Source organism: Chrysemys picta, chromosome 1, assembly GCF_011386835.1.
Source record: "Chrysemys picta bellii isolate R12L10 chromosome 1, ASM1138683v2, whole genome shotgun sequence".
Classification (NCBI taxonomy): domain Eukaryota; kingdom Metazoa; phylum Chordata; order Testudines; family Emydidae; genus Chrysemys; species Chrysemys picta.
The window spans coordinates 2,190,844-2,212,337 of record NC_088791.1 but is presented as its reverse complement, the minus strand read 5'-3'; the positions used below and the strand labels follow the sequence as shown (position 1 = coordinate 2,212,337).

At 55.0% G+C, this 21,494-nt stretch overlaps 1 protein-coding gene across 2 annotated transcripts in view; it reads left to right on the top strand.

Moving 5' to 3' along the window:
* The window catches only part of LOC103305706 (C-type lectin-like), a 118,205-nt gene that overhangs the window by 80,444 nt on the left and 16,267 nt on the right, over nucleotides 1–21,494 (top strand). For both annotated transcript variants that reach the window (XM_065593143.1, XM_005313237.5), the window contains exons 2-6: nucleotides 3,774–4,014; nucleotides 5,191–5,270; nucleotides 6,535–6,629; nucleotides 11,431–11,571; nucleotides 21,321–21,432. In XM_065593143.1, coding sequence (XP_065449215.1) covers nucleotides 3,932–4,014; nucleotides 5,191–5,270; nucleotides 6,535–6,629; nucleotides 11,431–11,571; nucleotides 21,321–21,432 — 511 coding nt within the window. In that variant the 5' untranslated portion in view covers nucleotides 3,774–3,931. The remainder of the gene's footprint in view (nucleotides 1–3,773; nucleotides 4,015–5,190; nucleotides 5,271–6,534; nucleotides 6,630–11,430; nucleotides 11,572–21,320; nucleotides 21,433–21,494) is intronic.

Genomic DNA, 21,494 nt, shown 5'->3' with positions numbered 1-21,494 from the left:
CCTGTGTCCTTTTCTTTCTCCGCCTAATCTGCGCCAGCCTCTGGGAGGGGAATGCCGGGGTATGTCGGGAGACAGTCGCAGCTGTGGGATGGGAAAAAGGGAGTGAATTCCTCACAAAGATACATTTCTGTGAACAATGAACATAGTCTTTCTCTGTGAACAAGACCATGCACAGCACCTATCACATGCGCACTCAGGACAAGGTCAAATTTTCGGCCTTCGCATTCAGTGCCTGGGGTCTTGCAGTGGAGATGAGAAAAGCGGGGCAGGACAGCAGAATTCGGGTAGCAGGCTGACATGGTAAGCCATAGACTTTTGGCTGCTTAAAACTTAATTTATAGCAGTGCCCTCCTTTCACGTTCAAAGCAATGCTCCTAGCGTTGGCCAGTTCCTGCTGCCGGCAATCCGGCAAGCATGAACTCTGCCCCTGTCCCACCCCCTCGCGGCTGTCCCCGGGAAAGATCCCTGTATGCTGCCCCTCTTCCGCCTCCACCGCGTGGCTGTAAACCACCGGTTACAGTTATGTAAAGGAACAGGCAAGCAGTCCCAATACTAACATTCCCCTAATTCTAAGCAGGTCACCATGAGTGATATCACTCTGATGCGGATTTCTGACACAGAGAAAGACCGCATGCTGCGTGAAAGCCAGCAAAAACCAGGGCCGTATGCCGCCATGCTCTGCGAGGCAGTGATCCCAGAGTACTTGATGATAACCTGGCGCGGAAAAGTTTCCTACCACCGAGGACACAATAAGGCCGCTCTCCCCAGGAACCTCATGCAAAGGCTTTCCAATTACCTCCAGGAGAGCTTCCTGGAGATGTCCCATGAGGATTTCAGCTCTATCCCCGGACATATAGACCTTATTTTCCAGTAGTTGCACTGGCAAGGACTAAAAAGTAGAGCGCCTAGGGCAAACTAATCATGATAAACCGGACATTTTTAGATTCTTTTGCAGTAGTTGCACTGCCAAGGACTAAAACGTTAAGCGCCTAGGGCAAACTAATCATGAAAAACCCATTTTTAATATTCCTGTTCTGTTCAAAATAAATGTTTACATGTTTAAAACACTTACCGACTGATCCTTCCCCTGATTCAGGGTCCGGGTTAACGCCTGGGGAGGGTTGGTAGGGGATCTCTGTGAGGGTGATGAAGAGATCCTGGCTGTCGGGAAAATCAGCGTTGTAAGTGCTGTCGACTGCCTCGTCCTCCTCATCTCCTTCCTCATCTTCCCCGTCCGCGAACATCTCCGAGGAAGCGGCCGTCAACAATACCCCATCGTCAGAGTCCACGGTCAGTGGTGGGGTAGTGGTGGCGGCCGCACCTAGAATTGAATGCAGTGCCTTGTAGAAATGGCATGTCTGGGGATGGGATCCGGAGCGTCCATTTGCCGCTTTGGTCTTCTGGTAGCCTTGTCTCAGGTCCTTGATTTTCACGCGGCACAGCGTTGCATCCCGGCTGTATCCTCTCTCCATCATGGCTTTGGAGATCTTCTCGTAGATCTTCACATTCCATTTTTCCGATCGCAGCTCCGAAAGCACGGACTCATCACCCCACACAGCGATCATATCCAAGACTTCCCGATCAGTCCATGCTGGGGCCCTCTTTCTATTCTGCGATTGCATGGTCACCTCTGCTGGAGAGCTCTGCATCGTTGCCAGTGCTGCTGAGCTCGCCACGATGTCCAAACAGGAAATGAGATTCAAACTGGCCAGACAGGAAAAGGAATTCAAATTTTCCCGGGGCTTTTCCTGTGTAGCTGGTCAGAGCATCCGAGCTCGGACTGCTGTCCAGAGCGTCAAGGGAGTGGTGCACTGTGGGATAGCTCCCAGAGCTATTAGCATCGAATTCCATCTACACCTACCCTAATTCGACATGGCCATGTCGAATTTAGCGCTACTCCCCTCATCGGGGAGGAGTACAGAAATAGAATTAAAGAGACCTCCATGTCAAACTAAATAGCTTCGTTGTGTGGATGGGTGCAGGGTTAATTCGATTTAACGCTGCTAAATTCGACATAACCTCCTAGTGTAGAACAGGCCTTAGCAGCATTCAGTGTTTGGAAAAAAAACAACTTCTAGGAGGGATACAAGTTAAGAATGTTGAAACAGGAAGATGTTCTGCTTAGTTACCACCTGGGAAAGGCGGCGTGCTATGGAATACTTGCAAGATTGCACTGTAATGTTTTACAATATAGAGCAGCGCAATGCTGATTCCATTGATATCGTTGAGCAATTCATGCTGATTTTAGTTCAGCCCACATCGTAATAGTTTTGAATACAAGATCACAATTTTCAGCTCAGTTGGTCTGAACATACCCCACCCCGCTGCAGCACGCAGGGGAGCGAGACCTCCTCGCTGCCTCTCTGTGTGCTGGGGCCGGGGCAGGCTGCACTCTGCAGGCTCCCGCCGGCCGTGCGGGGGGCCCCGTGAGCTGACACCACCGCACTGGGAGCTCTCAGCTGCGCACTGCCCCAGGGCACAGGGAGGAAAGGTGAGTGGCGCCGGCGGCGCCGGCTTGCTGTGGTTCCCCCAGCGCAGCTGCCCTGTCAGCGCTTTTGGGTCTTTAAATAGCCGTCCGGGGGGAATCCCGGACATTTTTAGCTTTTTACAAATTCCCCCCAGCCGGCTATTTAAAGACCCAAAAGCCGGACATGTCTGGGGAAACCCAGACATATGGTAACCCTATGAAATAAGATTTTCAGTATAATCATCATATCTGACATGTGTATGGACGGAGGCCTGAGGCTGGGTACTTTAAGGGGACTGCGTTGTTTGGACTCTGAGTAACCAGTGCGGTGCTACAGAAGGTGTTTTGGTAAATCTAAGTATTGGAAGATCCACCAGCATTTGGGGTTTGTCTGCCCCGTTCTGTTTGCAGTTCACCCTGATTGAATGACCTCAGCTGGCTCCCAAGGGCAGCACCGTCACACCTACATACCGGGGTAACGGGCTCCCTTGAAATGCAGCAGAGAGACAGACAGGAGGGAGCGTGGGCAGCCCACAACAGGGCCAATACCTCGGCCACAGGCAGCGCCCTCAAGTTATAGTCCAATTGCCATGGGCCTGATTGTCCCGGCTCCATACGTCACCATTTACACCAGAGCCCAATACGTGTAAATCGCCGCCCAGGGAGGATGGTGCATTTCCCAGTCTCGTTGCACAGGTGTAAATGACAACACCCAGGTCAGGGCGCTGACGAGCCAAGCACAGGGCGCGTGATGGGCCGAGTGCTCCCCGGGCTTGAGGGCCGGGAATGGGGAAAGTTGCCATTTTACCCTGCACTGATGGGGGCCAGGCCCCAGCTGGTGTGACTCCATTGACTCCCATGGGGCTCTGGCCAGTTCACACCCGCTGGGGTTCTAGCCCCGGTGACTCCAGCAGAGCTCTGAGCAAAGCCCACCCGCTGGGGGTCTGACCCCAAGGACTCCAATAGCCCCACACCAGACTGTACCCGCTGGGGGTCCGACCCCAAGGACTCCAATAGCCCCACACCAGACTGTACCCGCTGGGGGTCTGACCCCAAGGACTCCAATAGCCCCACACCAGACTGTACCCGCTGGGGATCCCCCCACTGACTTCAGGGGGACTCCAGCTGATCTACACTCCCTGGGGATCTGCCTGGAACTTTCCATGGAACAAGATGGATGAGAGCAGTTGGGCCAGTCAGGGCCAGGGCACGATGGCTCCCCACAGCCACACTGATCTCAGCGCTGACAGACTGGGTGGGGAGGGGAAAGGGAAGGAAATAGCTTTCATTGTATCTGTTATCTCAGCCCTGAGAAATGCTTCCTCCTGCTCACCACCGGCTGGTGGCTGGGTCCTGGCTTCTCTTATCTCTGTTTGCCTGGGCGTTAAATGATTGTAGCTGCCATCAGCACAGATCTGCATGTGCAGTATTGACACCTGGTCCCCTCCCCGCACTGGTCTATAAATGCCCCGTGTCCGGCCAGTGTCCCATGCAGGCTGCACTTGGACTGGCCTAGCACCGGAGCAGCTACCCAGCGAGACAATCAGGTGAGACCCTGGCTTCCTCCAGCTTCTTCCTTCTCCTGCGCTGGGTGGCTGGCGGCAGCTGATCTGTTACGGGGGTGGGTGGCCAAGCTTGTCCTGTGTGTGTCCCCTGACCCTGGGGCTGTCTCTGTCTCACCCCTTCCTCCCACCCCGCACAGCCCTGCACGCGGCACCCTAATGCCCTGCGGAGCTGTGCCCAGCGCTCTGCCCCTCCGGGAGCTGGGCCCAGCCTCCAGTCTGTGTCCAGTCCCTGCTGGATCATCACAGTGCAGGGCGGCTCTCCCATTGGACCCCATTTCTTAATAATGGTGCAACGGGGTCCCAGCCCCATCACGGAGTGCAGTAATAGAACCCCGCCCCATCCACACGGTGTTGGCTTTCCAGACACAGAATCTCCCTGGAGCTGGAAATATGAGTGTGATTGAAACACCTGTTAGTGGGGAAAGTATACCAGGCAGGTGCTGGGTGATGACACGAGAGGACTCCAAGTTTCTAATACTAAACTGGTCTCTAGTCAGAGTATGGTTGCAGAGGTACTGCACCTGCAGCTGCCATTCCAGCCACATGCACACAGACTGGCCTCCATCCTGGTGGCACTGGTGCCTCTTCCAAACTCTCCCCTCCTGCCACCTGTGCCCTCCCTCCATGTTCCATGTAGGTGGCTACCGAGGGGAGCTGCCAGCCCCAGCACTGGGGGAGAGAGGGACAGCGGGAGATGGCAAATGCCCCTTCTGAGAAACACTTTCCTCTGCAAATGGGATCCGGTTGCTTGGGACCCAGGTCTTATCTGAGTGACCGTGGCCACCCTGCTGACCCCCCTTCTCCCCATCTGCAGCCCTGGTTTGGGGAGTCCCTGGAGATGCTGCTTGCAGAGCCCAGCCACTGAGGAGCTGGGACCTGGCTCCCTGCTGGGTGTCCAGTTCTGTCCCTGGGGCATGGCTCAGTGAGGGTGGAAGAGGAAGGGCCCTTCGGACCCAGGGAGATGGGCTCCGAGGTCGGTGTCCCAGGGCTGGGGGACGGGATCCCTCTCGGTGGCCTTCCAGCCCAGCCAGGTGCTTTAGGAAACAGCCCCAGCAACGAAGCACCTCCCCCTGGGAAATGCCCCATGAGAGAAGGGAGCTGCTCTGGGGGGTGTCTCAGGCTCTCGTGGCCCATCTCCCTGGTGTGTTTTCTCCCCAGGGGAAGCGAGAAGATGGGGCCAGTCGCCTACTTCAGTCTCTGCCTCCTCGTCTGCCTGATCTTTAACCCCTCACTGGAAGGTGAGTCCCTGCCTGGCCCCTTGGAGCTGGAGCCCCTGGGTGCTGGTTCCCATGGTGGGAATTGGGAAATGAATTCATATTCCTCGTCGCTTCCAGAATCACTGCCCCTCTCCTGCTGCTGGGGGGGTCACTGCCACAGGGAGAGCCCAGGCCCTGCAGCCCCTCACCAGGGCATGGGTGAGAGAAGGTGGATGAAATGCCCTCCAGGTTCGGCTCTTCCCATGAGGATTGGATGGGGCCAGTCCCTGGGCAATGAGCGGTCATTCCCCATCAGCTCCTGGCTCCCATCCCACCCTCCCGTGTTCCCCTCCCAATGGCTGGCCATGTCCCCACGGAGTCCCTCTCCAAGGGCTGGTCATGCCTCCGCTGCAGCCACAGATTCTCCCCCATCTGATCCCAGCTGGGCTGCCCCATTCCCTTCACGATGTGCTTTTCTCCTCAGACTGTCCCATTCCCCCCTCATGCTGGGATATGGCTCTGTGCGGTCCCTCTCTTACCAGGGCAGTGCCTGCACAGTGTTCCCCTCCCCGCTGCCTCAGCCACACCGATCCCTGCTATCCCCCTCTTTATGCCCCATCTCCCTGGGCACCTCTCTCCCCTTCCCTCCTCCTACAACCCCCCAGCTCCTTCCATCCAGAACTGGGCCCCTGCTCCTGATTTCTTCTCTAGTCCCAGTCTGTGCCAACCCCATTGCTCCCCCAGCTTCACCCCTTGGCCCTGGGTTTTCCCTTCCTGCCCCACTGCCGGCTTCCCTGCTCCAACTGTCCTGCATGGCCCAAGGGGAGACGGGGAGGAGATCAGGGTGGCAGGAATTCCCTCTGCCCGAGGGCTGCAGCTGAATGGGGACCACTGTGGCTGGCAGCTTCATATTTCCCCCCTTTCCCAGGGCTTGGAGTCCATGGGGCTCCCTGGGGCAGGGGCAGGGAGGGTCTATCAGCCCCCCCCCCACAGTGCACTGCTCCTTCCTCCCCCCAGGGAGCACTGGGGAAAGGAGCCTACACTGCATTCAAACCCAGAGTCCCTGCCCGGCTGGGATCCCTGCTCAGGGCTGGGTTCCAGGGGCCCCGTTCTGCCGATGTGGGGTCTGAGCAAACCCAGCTTCTTCCTGCAGCGCCAGGGCCTGGAGGGTCCTGCCAGCCAGACACAGCCCTAAACAGGATCCCATGTTATTTGTGCTAATGGGAAAGCCACGGCTCTGCCTCTGAAACAGCTTCTAACCGCGGTGTCCTGTCCCCACCATTGCCCCCCGACCCCCTCTCTGCAGGGGTACAGGCTGTGTCCTGTCCCGGGTGCTGGCTACCCTTCCACGACAGCTGCTATCAATACGTCCCCCAAGAGAAAAACTGGGCGGAGGCTGAGGTGAGAGGCTGGGGGCAGCGGGGCTCAGCGGCGCTGGGATGGAGCTGGAGGCTGCGGGGATGGGGTGGTTTTGAGTGAATATCAGAGTAAGTGAGCTGGGCCGGGCTGGGTAATCCATTCCAGTAGGAGGGGCGGGGGTAGGGTTGCCAACTTTCTAAGCGCACACCCCTGCCCTGCCCCTTCTCCGAGGCCCCACCCCCCCTTGCTCCATCCCCTCTTCCTTTGTCACTCTCCCCCACCCTCACTCACTTTCATCAGGCTGGGGCAAGGGGTTGGGTGTGTGTGTGTGTGAGGGCTCTGGCTGGGAGTGCAGGCTCTGGGGTGGGCCCAGGGATGAGGGATTTGGGGTGTGGGAGAGCCTCTGGGCTGGGGGAGGGGGTTGGGGTGCAGGGGGGTATGGGCTCTGGGCTGGGGATGTGGACTCTGGGGTGGGGATGGGGATGATGGGTTTGGAGGGTGGGAGATGATGCGCTCTCTCTCCAGGGGTGTGGGCTCTTGGGTGGGGCTGGGGATGAGGGGTTTGGGGTGCTGCAGAGAGCTATGGGCTTGGGCAGGGGTTGGGGTGGGGTCAGGGCTCTGGCATGGGGGTGGTTCTGGGGTGGGGCCAGGGATGAGAGTTTTGGGGTGCGGGAGGGGGCTCAGGGCTGGGCACAGGGTTGGGGTGTGTGCACGGTGTGGACTCCAGGAGGAGACTCTGGAGTAAGGCAGGATATTGGGGTGTGGGAGAGAGTTCGGGGTATGGGGTCCTGACACCGCTTACTGCAGCTTCCAGAAATTGGCCCCCAGGTCCCTGCATCCCCTAAGCATATGGGTGGCCAGGGAGGCTCAGCGCGCTGCCCTTGTGCCCGTACATTCTGTCCCGCAGCTCCCGTTGGTTGCGGTTCCTAGCCAATGGGAGCTGTGGAACCGGCACTCAGGGAGGAGGCAGCACGTGGAGCCTCCCTGGCTGCCCATGTGCCTAGGGGCTGCAGGGACCTGGTGGCCAATTCCGGGAGCCCTGCGGAGTCAGGGCAGGTAGGGAGCCTGCCTCAGCTCTGGGCCCCTGCTGCGCTGCTGACCGGACTTTTAGTGGCCCAGTCAGCGGTGCCAACCAGAGCCACCAGGGTCCCTTTTCCCTAGGTGGGAGCCCAGGGCTGGCACATTTCACACTGCCCCAGACAGAGCCCTGGGAACAGGGTGTGAGGGAACAACCTGCCCTGGCCAGGCTGGGGAGCAGAATACAATGTAAACATAGCTCCCGGTGGGGCACAATCTCTTCTCGACCTGACATGCTAGTCATGCGCTGTGTCTACGAGGACAACAGGGATGGCCTGGGCCCAGGTGGGGTCATGTCTCCCTCTAGCAGCCGGTTCAGGAAGGGCCTGCTCCTTACTCGGTGTTACCAAAGCAGCTCCCTTAGCTCCGGTGACAGGGCTGTGCTGAAGGTCTCCAGTTCGATCCCCATTGCTGGCTGGCATTTGGCCAGGGAGTCGCTGCCCAGAACATGAGGGTGGTGATGGGGCCCTGTGTACATGGGAACCGCCATACTGAGTGAGACCAATGGTCCATCTAGCCCAGTATCCTGCCTTCCAGAAGTGGCCAGTGCTGGGTGCTTCAGGGGGAATGAAGAGAATAGGTCAATTATCAAGTGATACATCCCCTGTCGCCCATTCCCAGCTTCTGGCAAACAGAGGCTAGGGACCACATCCCTGCCCCTCCTGGCTATTAGTCATTGATGGACCTATCCTCCATGAATTTATCTAATTCTTTTATGAACCCTCTTATAGACTTGGCCTTCACAACATCCTCTGGCAAGGAGTTCCACAGGTTGACTGTGTGTTGTGTGAAGAAATACTTCTTTTTGTTTGTTCTAACTTGCTCCCTATTAATTTCATTTGGTTACCCCTAGTTCTTGTGTCAAAAGCAGTAAATAACACTTCCTTATTTACTTTCTCCACACCAGTCATGATTTTTTCGACCTCTCTTATATCTCCACTCAGCTGTCTCTTTTCCAAGTTGAAAAGTCTTATTAATCTCTTCTCATACAGAAGCTGTTCCATACCCCTAATCATTTTTGTTGCCATTCTCTGTACCTTTTCCAATTCCAATATATCTTTTTTGAGAAGGGTCGATCACATATGCAAGCAGTATTCAAGATGTGGGTGTACCATGGATTATATAGAGACAACATGATATTTTCTATCTTATTATCTATCCCTTTCTGAATTTAGCCCAACATTCTGTTCACTTTTTTGACTGCCGCTGCACATTGAGTGGATGTTTTCAGAGAACTATCCACAATGACTCCAAGATCTTTCTTGAATGGTAACAACTAATTTAAACCCCATCCTTTTATATGTGTCATTGGGATTATGTTTTCCAATGCACATTACTTTATATTTATCCACATTGAATTTCATCCGCCGTTTTATTTTCCAGTCACCCAGTTTTGTGAGAAACCTTTGTAACTCTTCACAGCCTGCTTTGGACTTAACTATCTTGACTAGTTTTGTATCATCTGCAAATTTTACCATCTCACTGTTTAACCCTTTTTCCAGATCATTAATGAATATGTTGAACAGGACTGGTCCCAATACAGACATCTGGGACACACAACTACTTACCTCTCTCCATTCTGAAAACTGACCATTTATTCCTACCCTTTGTTTCCTATCTTTTAACCAGTTATCGATCCATGAGAGGACCTTCCCTCTTATCCCATGACAGCTTACTTTGCTTAAGAGCCTTTGGTGAGGGAACTTGTCAAAGACTTTCTGATATATAAGTACACTAGACTCTCTGGATCACCCTTGTCCGCATGCTTGTTGACCCCCTCAAAGAATTCTAGTAGATTAGTGAGGCATGAGTTCCCTTGATTAAAACCATGGTGAATTCCCCAACAAATTATGTTCATCTATGAGTCTGACAATTTTTTTCTTTATTATAATTTCAACCAGTTTGCCCAGTACTGAAGTTAGGCTTAGTGGCCTGTAATTGCAAGGATCACCTCTGAAGTTCTTTTTAAAAAATTGTCATCATATTAGGTATCCTCCAATCATCTGGTACAGAAGCTGATTGAAATGATAGGTTACATACCACAGTTAGTAGTTCTTCAATTTTACATTTGAGTCCCTTCAGAACTCTTCGGTTGATACCATCTGGTCCTGGTGACTTATTGTTTAATTTATCAATTTGTTCCAAAACCTCCTCTAATGATACCTTAATTTGGGATAGTTCCTCAGTTTTGTCACCTAAAAAGAATGGCTCAGGTTTGGGAATCTCCCTCACATCCTCAGCCGTGAAGACTGATGCAGAGAATTCATTTAACTTCTCCACAATGGCCTTATCATGCTTGTGTGCTCCTCTAGCATCTCCATCGTCCAGTGGCCCCACAGGTTGTTTACCAGTCTTCCTGCTTCTGATCTACTTTAAAAATTGGATGTAACTTTCACTCTTTAAATGATGCATTTTTGCCTCTCACTGCTTCTTTTTTTGCTTCTCTTACTATGTTTTTTAATTTGGGGTATACATTTAAGTTGAGCCTCTATTATGGTGTCTTTAAAAGGTTTCCATGCCGCTTGCAGGGATTTCACTTTTTGTGCTGTACTTTTTAATTTCTGTTTCACAAACTTCCTCATTTCTGTGTAGTTCCCCGTTCTGAAATGAAATGCTACCTTGGTGGGCTGCTGTGGTGTTTCCCCTGCCACAGGGATGTTACGTTTTAGTATGTTTGTAACCCTTCTGCCAGGTGAAGCCAGCAGCAACAAGGGCCGGGTTCAATATCTAGGGGTTCCTTTTCAACAATACAACACAGAACCGGCTTGAGTCTCTACCCAGTGACCTGATACAATTACACACCAGCCCCCGGGTGCCCCTAAGAGGCAGTACTTCCCCTCTCGCAATCAGAGTCTGAGTGTAGCAAAACACATTTAATAAAAGAAGGGAAGTTACTCAGCATTAATTTTGGAAAACACCACAACTAGGGTTCATAAACACAAACAACCCACCCCCAAGTAAGTTGGGCGGTGTCCTTTTCCCCTCAGGTACTTAAGTCCAACAACCCAAAGTCCCATTAACGTGCCCGTCCCTTCTCTGTACCCCACTCACAGTTGCTGTCCTTGGCTAGTGCAGCCCCAGAGTTCAGAGGTTTATCCGCAGAGTTCACCTCCCACCCTGTGTGGAGGGGGGGAAGGAGGCACCTTACACGCTGCACTGCTCGGGCACTCGCTCGTCACCCCAACGGTCGATTGCTGCGTTTCTCTGTGGGGCTCTGCTCTGGCCCTCGCCACCAGCCTCTCTGCCAGTCGCTCTGCTGTCCGCTTGCCATGCGTGTTTCATTGAGGTGTAGGCTTCTGGGCTTGGGCTGTAGCCCGGGCTCTAGGACCCTGTGAGAGCTGCCAGGAAATCCCCTCGGCCAGGGCCGCACAGACGTCATGTGGTGCTACTTGCTCATGTGCACAAGCCGAGCGCCTGGCAGAGTCCGAGTGCCTGGGGTCAGCACAGTGACCTTCATCAGCCACACCTGTGCTCCCATCACAGCATGACAGCGGGTGTGTCTGGCAGAGCCATGGCCCAGGGCAGGCCAGTGCTCAGAGGAGAGTGGGGTGGGGGCCGGGAAGGTGAAGGGGGATGGAGAGAGGGAGGCGGCTCTACCTGCTCCTCCCATTGGTCCTGGGGAGGGGAGAGGCGCTAACACGGGGTCCTGTCCCCTCACAGCCCTTGCTGCCCGGGGGAGGCAGGGCCCAGAACAGTGCTGGACTCGCGCCTGCTGCTCCCTGCAGTGGGGCATGGGGTTAACTAGCTTTGTTTTTTCTTGTCCCAGGCGGACTGCCAGAACCACTGGCACGGGGCCCATCTCATCTCCATTCACAGTGCTGAAGAAAATAATATTCTGGCCGATTATATGAAGTGGAACCTCACAAAAAACAGTCCCGTCTGGATCGGACTCTCAGACCCTATGGAGGTGAGTGCCTGGTGCCCGCTCTGCCTCTGGCAGCCCCTCCCCAGGCCCCTGGGCTCTGTGTCTCTGCTCAGTGAGGTTGTTGTTTGGGGCGGGGGTGCCACCAGAGCAGGATTTCCATGGGAAAGGGGTGAAAAGGGGCTGTAACCGCCTGGGTTTCCAGTCACAGGTCGATCCCCAGCGCCCGGTGCAGAGTATGAACTGCTGGAATTAATATTCACGTTCGTGACACTAGTGCCCAGGGACCCACCGCACCGGCCCGTTGTGCTCACACCGTACACGCCCGGCACGAGAGTCAGCCCCGCCCCACACAGACGAGACGTCTCGACGAGGGCTCGGGGAAAGGGGCAGCCCCACGGGCAGAGCGACCAATGCGAGGGCACAGAGCCCTGGGAGTGCTGTCGCTCTGTGTGTATTCGTCCTCAGGGTGGGCTTAGTGAGGGGGGGGTCACCTGGCCAGAGGTGCGTCAGCTCCAGGCCTGTAGGGGGAGCCCCGGTGGGTCCCGATACCCACCCGACAGGCTCAGGGCAGGGCAGTGACTGGGGCTGGCGGGAACGGGGGCAGGGGGCTCTCCAGTCCAGCCTCTAGTCCAGCCAACAGCCTGGCAAAGGCACCGACTTCCTGATTTCCCGGGGGGTGCTCGACCCCTGCTCCGTCCAAGACCCTGTCCCCACTCAGCCCCCCCCAAGACCCCACCCCACCTCTTCCCACCCCTGCTCTGCCTCTTCCCATTCCATTCTCCCCCCTCCCCGGAAAGCACCCCTTAGATGACTTGTTCTTCCCTATACTGAGGGGGGCATGATCTAAATGGGAGGTCACATGTGCCCCCCGGCCACACCTCCCCCCGCGCCCAGCCCGGGCCACCACGCTCTCCCCACCCCACGTTAGCTGTGTGGGGGAGGGCCGGCGGGGGACGGGACTGTGTCCTCTCACTGCCCCGTCTCGCACCCCAGCACGTTCCGCTGACCATCCTGGAGGGAAGGAGCCTGGGTGGGGAGCAGGAGGGAGCCACTTCTAACTCTGGCCCCTCCCGCATGCTGCTTTGCAATCTGGCAGCTGCCTGACAGAGCCTGGCTGGGGAGGCGGCTTCTGCTCCCTGCCTGGCTCGGCTGCTACCAGGCACTGATGCTGAGTGAGCTGGAAACATGATGGGGGTGGGGGAGCTCCGGCTTGCTCATCCCTGTCCCCGGCACCCGAGCCCAGAGACAGGGAGCAGAAGCCACCTCCCCAGCCAGGCTCTCTCAGGCAGCCGCCAGCCCGCTGTACAGCAGAGCAGTGTATTAATGGCTGGGAGGGGCTGGTCCCGCACCTTCCACTCCCCAGCATCTGGGGGAGTTCCCCTGATAAGTCACCCAGCCCTGCCCTCCGCCCTGCCTCTTCCCAGCCCATTTCACCCCTCCCCACCACCCCAGAGCACCCATGCAGTCTGTGCCTATGCAGGCTGGTTTCCAGGCCAGGCTCAGGGTATGTCTACACTACGAAATTAGGTCGAATTTATAGAAGCCGGTTTTATAGAAATCTGTTGTATACAATCGATTGTGTGTGTCCCCACATAAAATGCTCTAAGTCCTCTAGTCGGCGGATCGTGTCCACAGTACCGAGGCTATCGTCGACTTCTGGAGCATTGCACTATGGGTAGCTATCTCACAGTTCCCGCAGTCTCCGCCGCCCATTGGAATTCTGGGTTGAAATCCCAATGCCTGAATGATGCAAAACAGTGTCTCAGGGGGTTCTGGGTACATGTCATCAGGCCCCTCCCCCTCTGTCAGAGCACCGGCAGACAATAGATTCACGCCTTTTTACCTGGGTTACCTGTGCAGACAACATACCACGGCAAGCATGGAGCCCGCTCAGATCAGCTCAGCTCACCGTCACCATATGTCCTCTGGGTGCCGGCAGACGTGGTACTGCATTGCTACACAGCAGCAGTAGCAGTAAACTGCCTTTTGGCAGTAGATGGTGCAGCATGACTGGTAGCTGTGGGGCTGGCAGCCGTAGGGCTGCATTGCACCAGCTCCTTGCCTTTTGGTAGAAGATGGTATATTATGATTGGTAACCATTGTTATTGTACTGCAGTGGCTGTCAATCATGGGCACCTGGGCAGACATGTTACTGTCTTGATGATGATGGCTATCCGTCATAGTATGCTATTTTCTGCCAATTGCCTAGTATTGTCTGCTAAGCACCCAGAAGAGGCCGAGGGCGATCTGGGTGCTGGCAGATGTGGGGCTGCATTGCTACACAGCAGCAGCCCCTTGCCATTTGGTAGAAGATGGTATATTATGATTGGTATCCATCGTTGTCGTATTGCAGTGGCTATCAGTCATGCTGCACCGTCGGCTGCCAGCTTAAGATGTAAAAAATAGATTTGTTCTGTATTCATTTGCTTCCCCTCCCTCTGTGAAATCAACGGCCTGTTAAACCAAGGGTTTTCAGTTTAATCTTTGGGGGGGACCATTCTGTGTGACAGTTGTTTCTCCCTGATGCATAGCCACCTTTCTTGATTTTAATTCCCTGTACCTGTACACCATGTCGTCACTCGGCCCTCCCTCCCTCCCGGCCTCCCTCCTTCTAGTTTCGCGCCTTTTTTCAGACCAGGCGCCATAGCTAGCACTGGGATCATGGAGCCCGCTCAGATCACCGTGGCAATTATGAGCACTATGAACACCACATGCATTGTCCTGGAGTATATGCAGAGCCAGGACATGCCAAGGCGAAACCCGGACCAGCCGAGGAGGCGATTGCAGCACGGCGAAGAGAGTGATGAGGAAATTGGCATGGACATAGACCTCTCACAAGGCACAGGCCCCAGCAATGTGGTAATCATGGTGTTACTGGGGCAGGTTCATGCCATGGAACGCCGAATCTGGGCACGGGAAACAAGCACAGACTGGTGGGACCGCATCGTGCTGCAGGTGTGGGACGATTCCCAGTGGCTGCGAAACTTTCGCATGCGTAAGGGCACTTTCATGGAACTTTGTGACTTGCTTTCCCGTGCCCTGAAGCACCAGAATACCAGGATGAGAGCAGCCCTCACAGTTGAAAAGCGAGTGGCGATAGCCCTGTGGAAGCTTGCAACGCCAGACAGCTACCGGTCAGTCGGGAATCAATTTGGAGTGGGCAAATCTACTGTGGGGGCTGCTGTGATCCAAGTTGCCAGGGCAATGAAAGACCTGGTGATATCAAGGGTAGTGACTCTGGGCAACGTGCAGGCAATAGTGGATGGTTTTGCTGAAATGGGATTCCCAAACTGTGGTGGGGCCATAGACGGAACCCATATCCCTATCTTGGCACCGGAGCACCAAGCCACCGAGTACATAAACAGCAAGGGGTACTTTTCAATGCTGCTGTAAGCCCTGGTGGATCACAAGGGACGTTTCACCAACATCAACGTGGGATGGCCAGGAAAGGTACATGATGCTCGCGTCTTCAGGCACTCTGCTCTGTTTCGAAAGCTGGAAGAAGGGACTTTCTTCCCGGACCAGAAAGTAACCGTTGGGGATGTTGAAATGCCTATCGTCATCCTTGGGGACCCAGCCTACCCCTTAATGCCATGGCTCATGAAGCCGTATACAGGCAGCCTGGACAGGAGTCAGGACCTGTTCAACTACAGGCTGAGCAAGTGCCGAATGGTGGTGGACTGTGCATTTGGATGTTTAAAAGCGCGCTGGCGCAGCTTACTGACTCACTCAGACCTCAGCGAAAAGAATATCCCCATTGTTATTGCTGCTTGCTGTGCACTCCATAATATCTGTGAGAGTAAGGGGGAGACATTTATGGCGGGGTGGGAGGTTGAGGCAAATCGCCTGGCTGCTGATTACGCACAGCCAGACACCAGGGCGGTTAGAGGAGCACAGCAGGGTGCGGTGCGCATCAGAGAAGTTTTGAAAACGAGTTTTGTGACTGGCCAGGCTACTGTGTGAAACTTCTGTTTGTTTATCCTTGATGAACCCTCCGCCCCCCCCACCCAGTTCACTCTACTTCCCTGTAAACCAACCACCACACCCCACCCTCGCCACTTTGACCACCGCTTGCAGAGGCAATAAAGTCATTGTTATTTCACATTCATGCATTCTTTATTAATTCCTCACACAACTAGGGGGATAATTGCCAAGGTAGCCTGGGATGGGTGGGGGAGGAGGGAAGGAAAAGGACACACTGTATTTTAAAACTTTAACTCTTATTGAAGGCCAACCTTCTGATGCTTGGGCAATCATCTGGAGTGGAGTGACTGGGTGGCCAGAGGCCCCCCCACCGTGTCCTTGGGCGTATGGGTGAGGAGGCTATGGAACTTGGGGAGGAGGGCTGTTGGTTACACAGGGGCTGTAGCGGCGGTCTCTGCTCCTGCTGCCTTTCCTGCAGCTCAACCATATGATGGAGCATATCAGTTTGATGCTCCAGCAGACGGAGCATCGACTCTTGCCTTCTGTCTGCAAGCTGACGCCACCTATCATCTTCAGCCCGCAACTTGCTCTGTTCATCCCGCGATTCAGCCTGCCACCTCTCGTCTCGTTCATTTTGTGCTTTTCTCATGTCTGACATTGACTGCCTCCACGCATTCTGCTGTGCTCTATCAGCGTGGGAGGACATCTGGAGCTCCGTGAACATATTGTCCCGCGTACTCCGTTTTCTCTTTCTAATGTTCACTAGCCTCTGTGACAATGAAACATTTGCAACTGGTGGAGGAGAAGGGAGAGGTGGTTAAAAAAGACACATTTTAGAGAACAATGGGTACACTCTTTCGTTACAAGGTCGCATTTTTCCTCTTATAGTGAGGGCCTGCCAATTTGGTATGAGAGATCACTCACGCAGTGCCAGGCAACAGATTTCGGCTTGCAGGCAGCCATAGTAAGCCACAGTCTTTTGGCTTTTTTAACCTTCTTAACATGTGGGAATGGTTTCAAACAGCAGTGCCCTCATTTCCCATATCAAGGATGAATTGGGTTGGCCATTTAAAATGGGTTTTCAATGTAAAAGGAGGGGCTGCGGTTTCCAGGTTAACATGCAGCGCAAACCCAACTAAACCCCCTCTCCCCCACACACACACCCGATTCTCTGGGATGATCACTTCACCCCTCCCCCCACCGCGTGGCTAACAGCGGGGAACATTTCTGTTCAGAAGAGCAGGAATGGGTACCTCTGAATGTCCCCTTAATAAAATCACCCCATTTCAACCAGGTGACCGTGAATGATATCACTCTCCTGAGGATAACAAAGAGAGATAAGGAATGGATGTTGTCTGCATGCCAGTGTGACGAACTGGGACTGTTCTTACTGTGGTCTGTGAATGCTGACAGGGGAGTGTGGCTAGGATAGTCTGCATTGCGGGATGGGAGTCTGCCCGAAGGCGAATACCTGAGCGTGTAACATGAGAACCCAGGAAGGGGTTGGAGGCCAGGTGACACCTTGGCCCGGGAAACTGAACAAAGGCTGTGCGAGGGGTCGCTGAAGGCAGAGTCTTGGAAGCTGGGTGGTGAGATAGCTGAGAGGCAGAGATTGCTCTGACCTCCCAAGGGGGGCTGGGATGCCTGGGACCCCCAGATGGACCTAACTGAGGGGGGCCCTGTTGTCTGTGCCTGCAAGACCTGTCTTGGACTGTATTCCTGTCATCCAAATAAACCTTCTGCTTTACTGGCTGGCTGAGAGTCATGGTGAATCGCAGGAAGCCGGGGATGCAGGGCCCTGAGTCCCCCAATACTCCGTGACAGCCAGCAAGAACCGGGACCATACGCTACAATGCTTTGTTATGCAATGATTCCAGACTACGTGCTACTGGCCTGGCATGGTAAAGTGTCCTACCATGGCGGACGGGATAAGGCAGCCCTCCCCAGAAACCTTTTGCAAAGGCTTTGGGAGTACATGAAGGAGAGCTTTCTGGAGATGTCCCTGGAGGATTTCCGCTCCATCCCCATACACGTTAACAGACTTTTCCAGTAGCTGTACAGGCCGCGATTGCCAGGGCAAATTAATCATTAAACACGCTTGCTTTTAAACCATGTGTAAATATTTACAAAGCTACACTCACCAGAGGTCTCCTGTGTGCCCTCAGGGTCTTGGGTGAGTTCGGGGGTTACTGGTTCCAGGTCCAGGGTGACAAACATATCCTGGCTGTTGGGGAAACCGGTTTCTCCGCTTCCTTGCTGCTGTGAGCTACCTACATTACCTCCATCCTCATCTTCCTCATTCCCCGAACCCTCTTCCCTGTGTGTTTCTCCAGTGAGGGAGTCATAGCACACGGTTGGGGTAGTGGTGGCTGCACCCCCTAGAATGGCATGCAGCTCCGCGTAGAAGCGGCAAGTTTGCGGCACTGCCCCAGACCTTCCGTTTGCTTCTCTGGCTTTGTGGTAGGCTTGCCGTAGCTCCTAAATTTTCACGCGGCACTGCTGTGTGTCCCTGTTATGGCCTCTGTCCTTCATGGCTGCTCCGGGCTCACTGTGCCACTGCTTGTCCCCGAGCCAGGCCAATCCCTGCTTCCCCCAGGAGAGTTCCTGCCTCATTCGGCTCACAGCGCGTGGGGGGACCCGGGGGCAGGACGCCGGCAGGGATAATGTGTGTGGTCACGTGTGTGACGTGGGACTTGCATGGACAAATCTTCTATTTAATCCACACACCCAGCTGCCGAAGCTGAATGGGACGTTTCTGAGAGCTCGGGGCTGGGTGCACGTGGTGGGTGCTGCTGGCCCTGCTGGCCGGCCGGCAGCCGGAGAGCAATGCCGCCAGTGGGACCGATGGGAGACGGGGGAGCTCCGTGCGTAGCACTGCTGGGCAGCACAGACGCACCCTGCTGCAGCCGCTCCTGTCTGGCCCCAGAGTGCGGGAGAGGCTGGTGTTTCGGGGGGCAGTGACGGCGACGACTCCTGCACGAGGCTCCCTCCAGCCGACAGGCTGTCGTCACTTGCTAAACACGCCCGACGGCTCTTGGCTCCTCACTTCTCACTGTGATAAAATGACAGTGACAGAGACCTCCTGGGCCACGTCGCAGCCTTTCACCCCTCGGGGGGTCAACTCAGCCTGGGGCAGCGTCAGCCTCTGCTCCCTCGGCAGCTCCCCCTGCACCCGCCCACTGAGGAGATGCCCACCGAGGGACACGGCCCTATACAAAACCCTGGGGAATTAATAACCCAGAACTCCCTTCAGGGACAGGGAATGGGGGATCAGGACCCACCCGAATCCCTGAACGCATGGACAGAACAAGGGGATTGTCGCCAACATTCCCCGCTCCTTCCCATCGGCTGAGGTGCTGGCAGCCCACTCCAGGTGCATACGGCGTCTGCTTCCCTCCCCAGCAAACAGCCCAAGGGAACACACGATAGAGGCGGGGCTGTGGGTGGTCAGGCTAATGGTCGGAGCAGGAGCAGGAAGCGGATCCAATACAAGGGTCAGAGCCGGAGTCAGGAATTAATAGCCAAGCCGAGGGTCAGAGCCAGGAGGGGACCCAGGCGGCACATCAAGGGTCAGAGCCGGAGTCCAGGGGCAGGGTCAGGAAGCCGGGACCAGGAGCAAGCTGATGTGCAGAGCCGCCCAGAGGATTCAGGGGGCCTGGGGTATTCGGCGACGGGGGTGTGACGTTATTGACATAAACTGGGACCATATAGATCATTGTTGCAACCAAGGTCCTGTAGTGGCACCCAAATCTTGTATAAAGGGGGTCAAATGGGGTGTCTAGGACAAGGTTATGGTTTACTGGTTATGATTATGCTGTCTATATGTGTGTATCAGTTTTGTAGTTGAAGTTATGAATATTGGCTCTATACTGTCTGTATGGCAAACTTATGCTATGCTTCTGGGTGACATCCCAGACAAGCTGAGATTAGCTCTGCCTAGCCTGCTTGATGGCCCATTAAGGACCATCAGCTATACAATGGACCCATTGAGAGAAGGCAGATATGCCTTGTACCTCAGCAAAGTATGCAGGGACTGGCCCATGTGACTCCAGACTCCATGTTGCTGTAATTTTCCACAGTAAGAACAAAGAGGTGTTCTTACACCTGGAAAAGACTATATAAGGCTGATGCCTGATCTCCATCTGATCTTCAATCCTGCTTCTTACCTCTGGAGGAACTTTGCTACGAGCTGAAGCTTTGAACAAAGGACTGAGGACCCATCCCAGCGGGGGATGTATTCCAGAGACTTGATTTGAACCTGCAGTTTATTCCATCGCTGCTACAAGCCTGAACCAAGAACTTTGCCATTACTGTATGTAATTGATTCCATTTAACCAATTCTAACTCTCATCTCTATCTTTTTCCTTTTATGAATAAACGTTTAGATTTTAGATTCTAAAGGATTGGCAACAGCGTGATTTGTGGGTAAGATCTGATGTGTATATTGACCTGGGTCTGGGGCTTGGTCCTTTGGGATCAGGAGAACCTTTTTCTTTTACTGGGGTACTGGTTTTCATAACCATTTGTCCCCATAACGAGTGGTACTGGTGGTAATACTGGGAAACTGGAGTGTCTAAGGAGATTGCTTGTGAGACTTGCAGTTAGCCAGTGGGGTGAGACTGAAGTCCTCTTAGTCTGGCTGGTTTGGTTTGCCTTAGAGGTGGAAAAAACCCCAGCCTTGGGCTGTAACTGCCCTATTTGAGCAATTTGTCCTGAGTTGGCACTCTCAGTTGGGTTCCGCCAGAACCGCATTGTCACAGGGGGTCCTTCTGCTCTGGGTCTTCGGGGCACTTCAGGGGCGGGTACCAGAGCGAGTGAAGGACCCGACGCCGAACTGCCACCGAATACCCGGAGCAAAAAGAGTCCTCACTGACGAATTACCGACGAAGAAGCTCCGGGTCTTTGGCAGAGGGTCCTTCACTCGCTCTGGGTGTTCAATGGCACTTAAGGACCTGCCGCTGAAGACCCGCTGAAAACTCTCGTGGGGGCCCCTGCGAGGCCCAGGGCCTGGGGCAAATTGCCCCACTTGCCCCCCCTCTGGGAGGCCCTGCTGAGATGGTCAGGAATGAGCAGGAGCAAGGCTGGGAAACCAGCAGGAGCAGGAAGAGGAGCAGGGCTGGAGCAGGACAGGAGCCCGTCGAGGAGCAGCAGCACAGGGAGGATCGCGGCCGTGGCATGACCACACTGAGCAGCCAGAGAGCTGCTGGGCTAAGAGCCGGCCAGCTGCCCTTCCTGCCCAGGCAGGGGGTGCAGGCAGTCGGGTGGCCTGCAGCTGGCTGGCTGCGCTGGTTGGGTTGCCAGGTGACTCATTCTGCTGCAGCCCCTGATCCCCGACAGTGCGAACCCAGCTTCATCCAGCGCCCCCGTCCCCCAGACCTACCGCCGTGATCTCTGCAGCGGGGAGCAGAGTAACTCCCCTGTGGATGGGCTTTGGGAGCATCGTCGCGTGGGTTTGTGCACACGAGAGAGAACGGGGGCAGCAGCGTGGGGCTGCGGGACAGCGCGTGGGATGACGCTGCAGGTGCTGCCTGTCGGGCTGGGCTGGAGATGGACGTGGAACCTGAGGGCAGGTCGGGGTGCGCTCCCCTCGGCGATGTGGGGATGGCAGGGGCAGGGGGTGCTGGAGACTCTCCCTTCACTTGCTGTTTTCATGCTTTCGAGGGCTTGGGCAGGTCCTGGTGTAACTTCAGCTGCCAGTAAATGTAGCCCTGGTTGTCAGCGCTGACATTTCATAGCAATGATCAGTGTCTCCAGAGTCACTGGGCAGCCTCTGCCCGTGCCCTGCCCATGGTGCCTTGGCTCCGGGGCACGTCTCTAGCTGTGTAACCTTGGGTTTACAGGGGCTCTGCTCTCCTTTGTCTCTGCAGGATCAAAGCTGGCGATGGACAGATGAATCCCCGGTCAGCTTCAGAGCTTGGGATAAAGGGCAACCGAATAATCAGAATAGTAATGAGCACTGTGTGGTGTTAGAACGTCCAGGTAAGTCGGTGAATCAGACCCACATGCACTTACAAGGGGAACCCTGGCAGCCCTCTGACCAC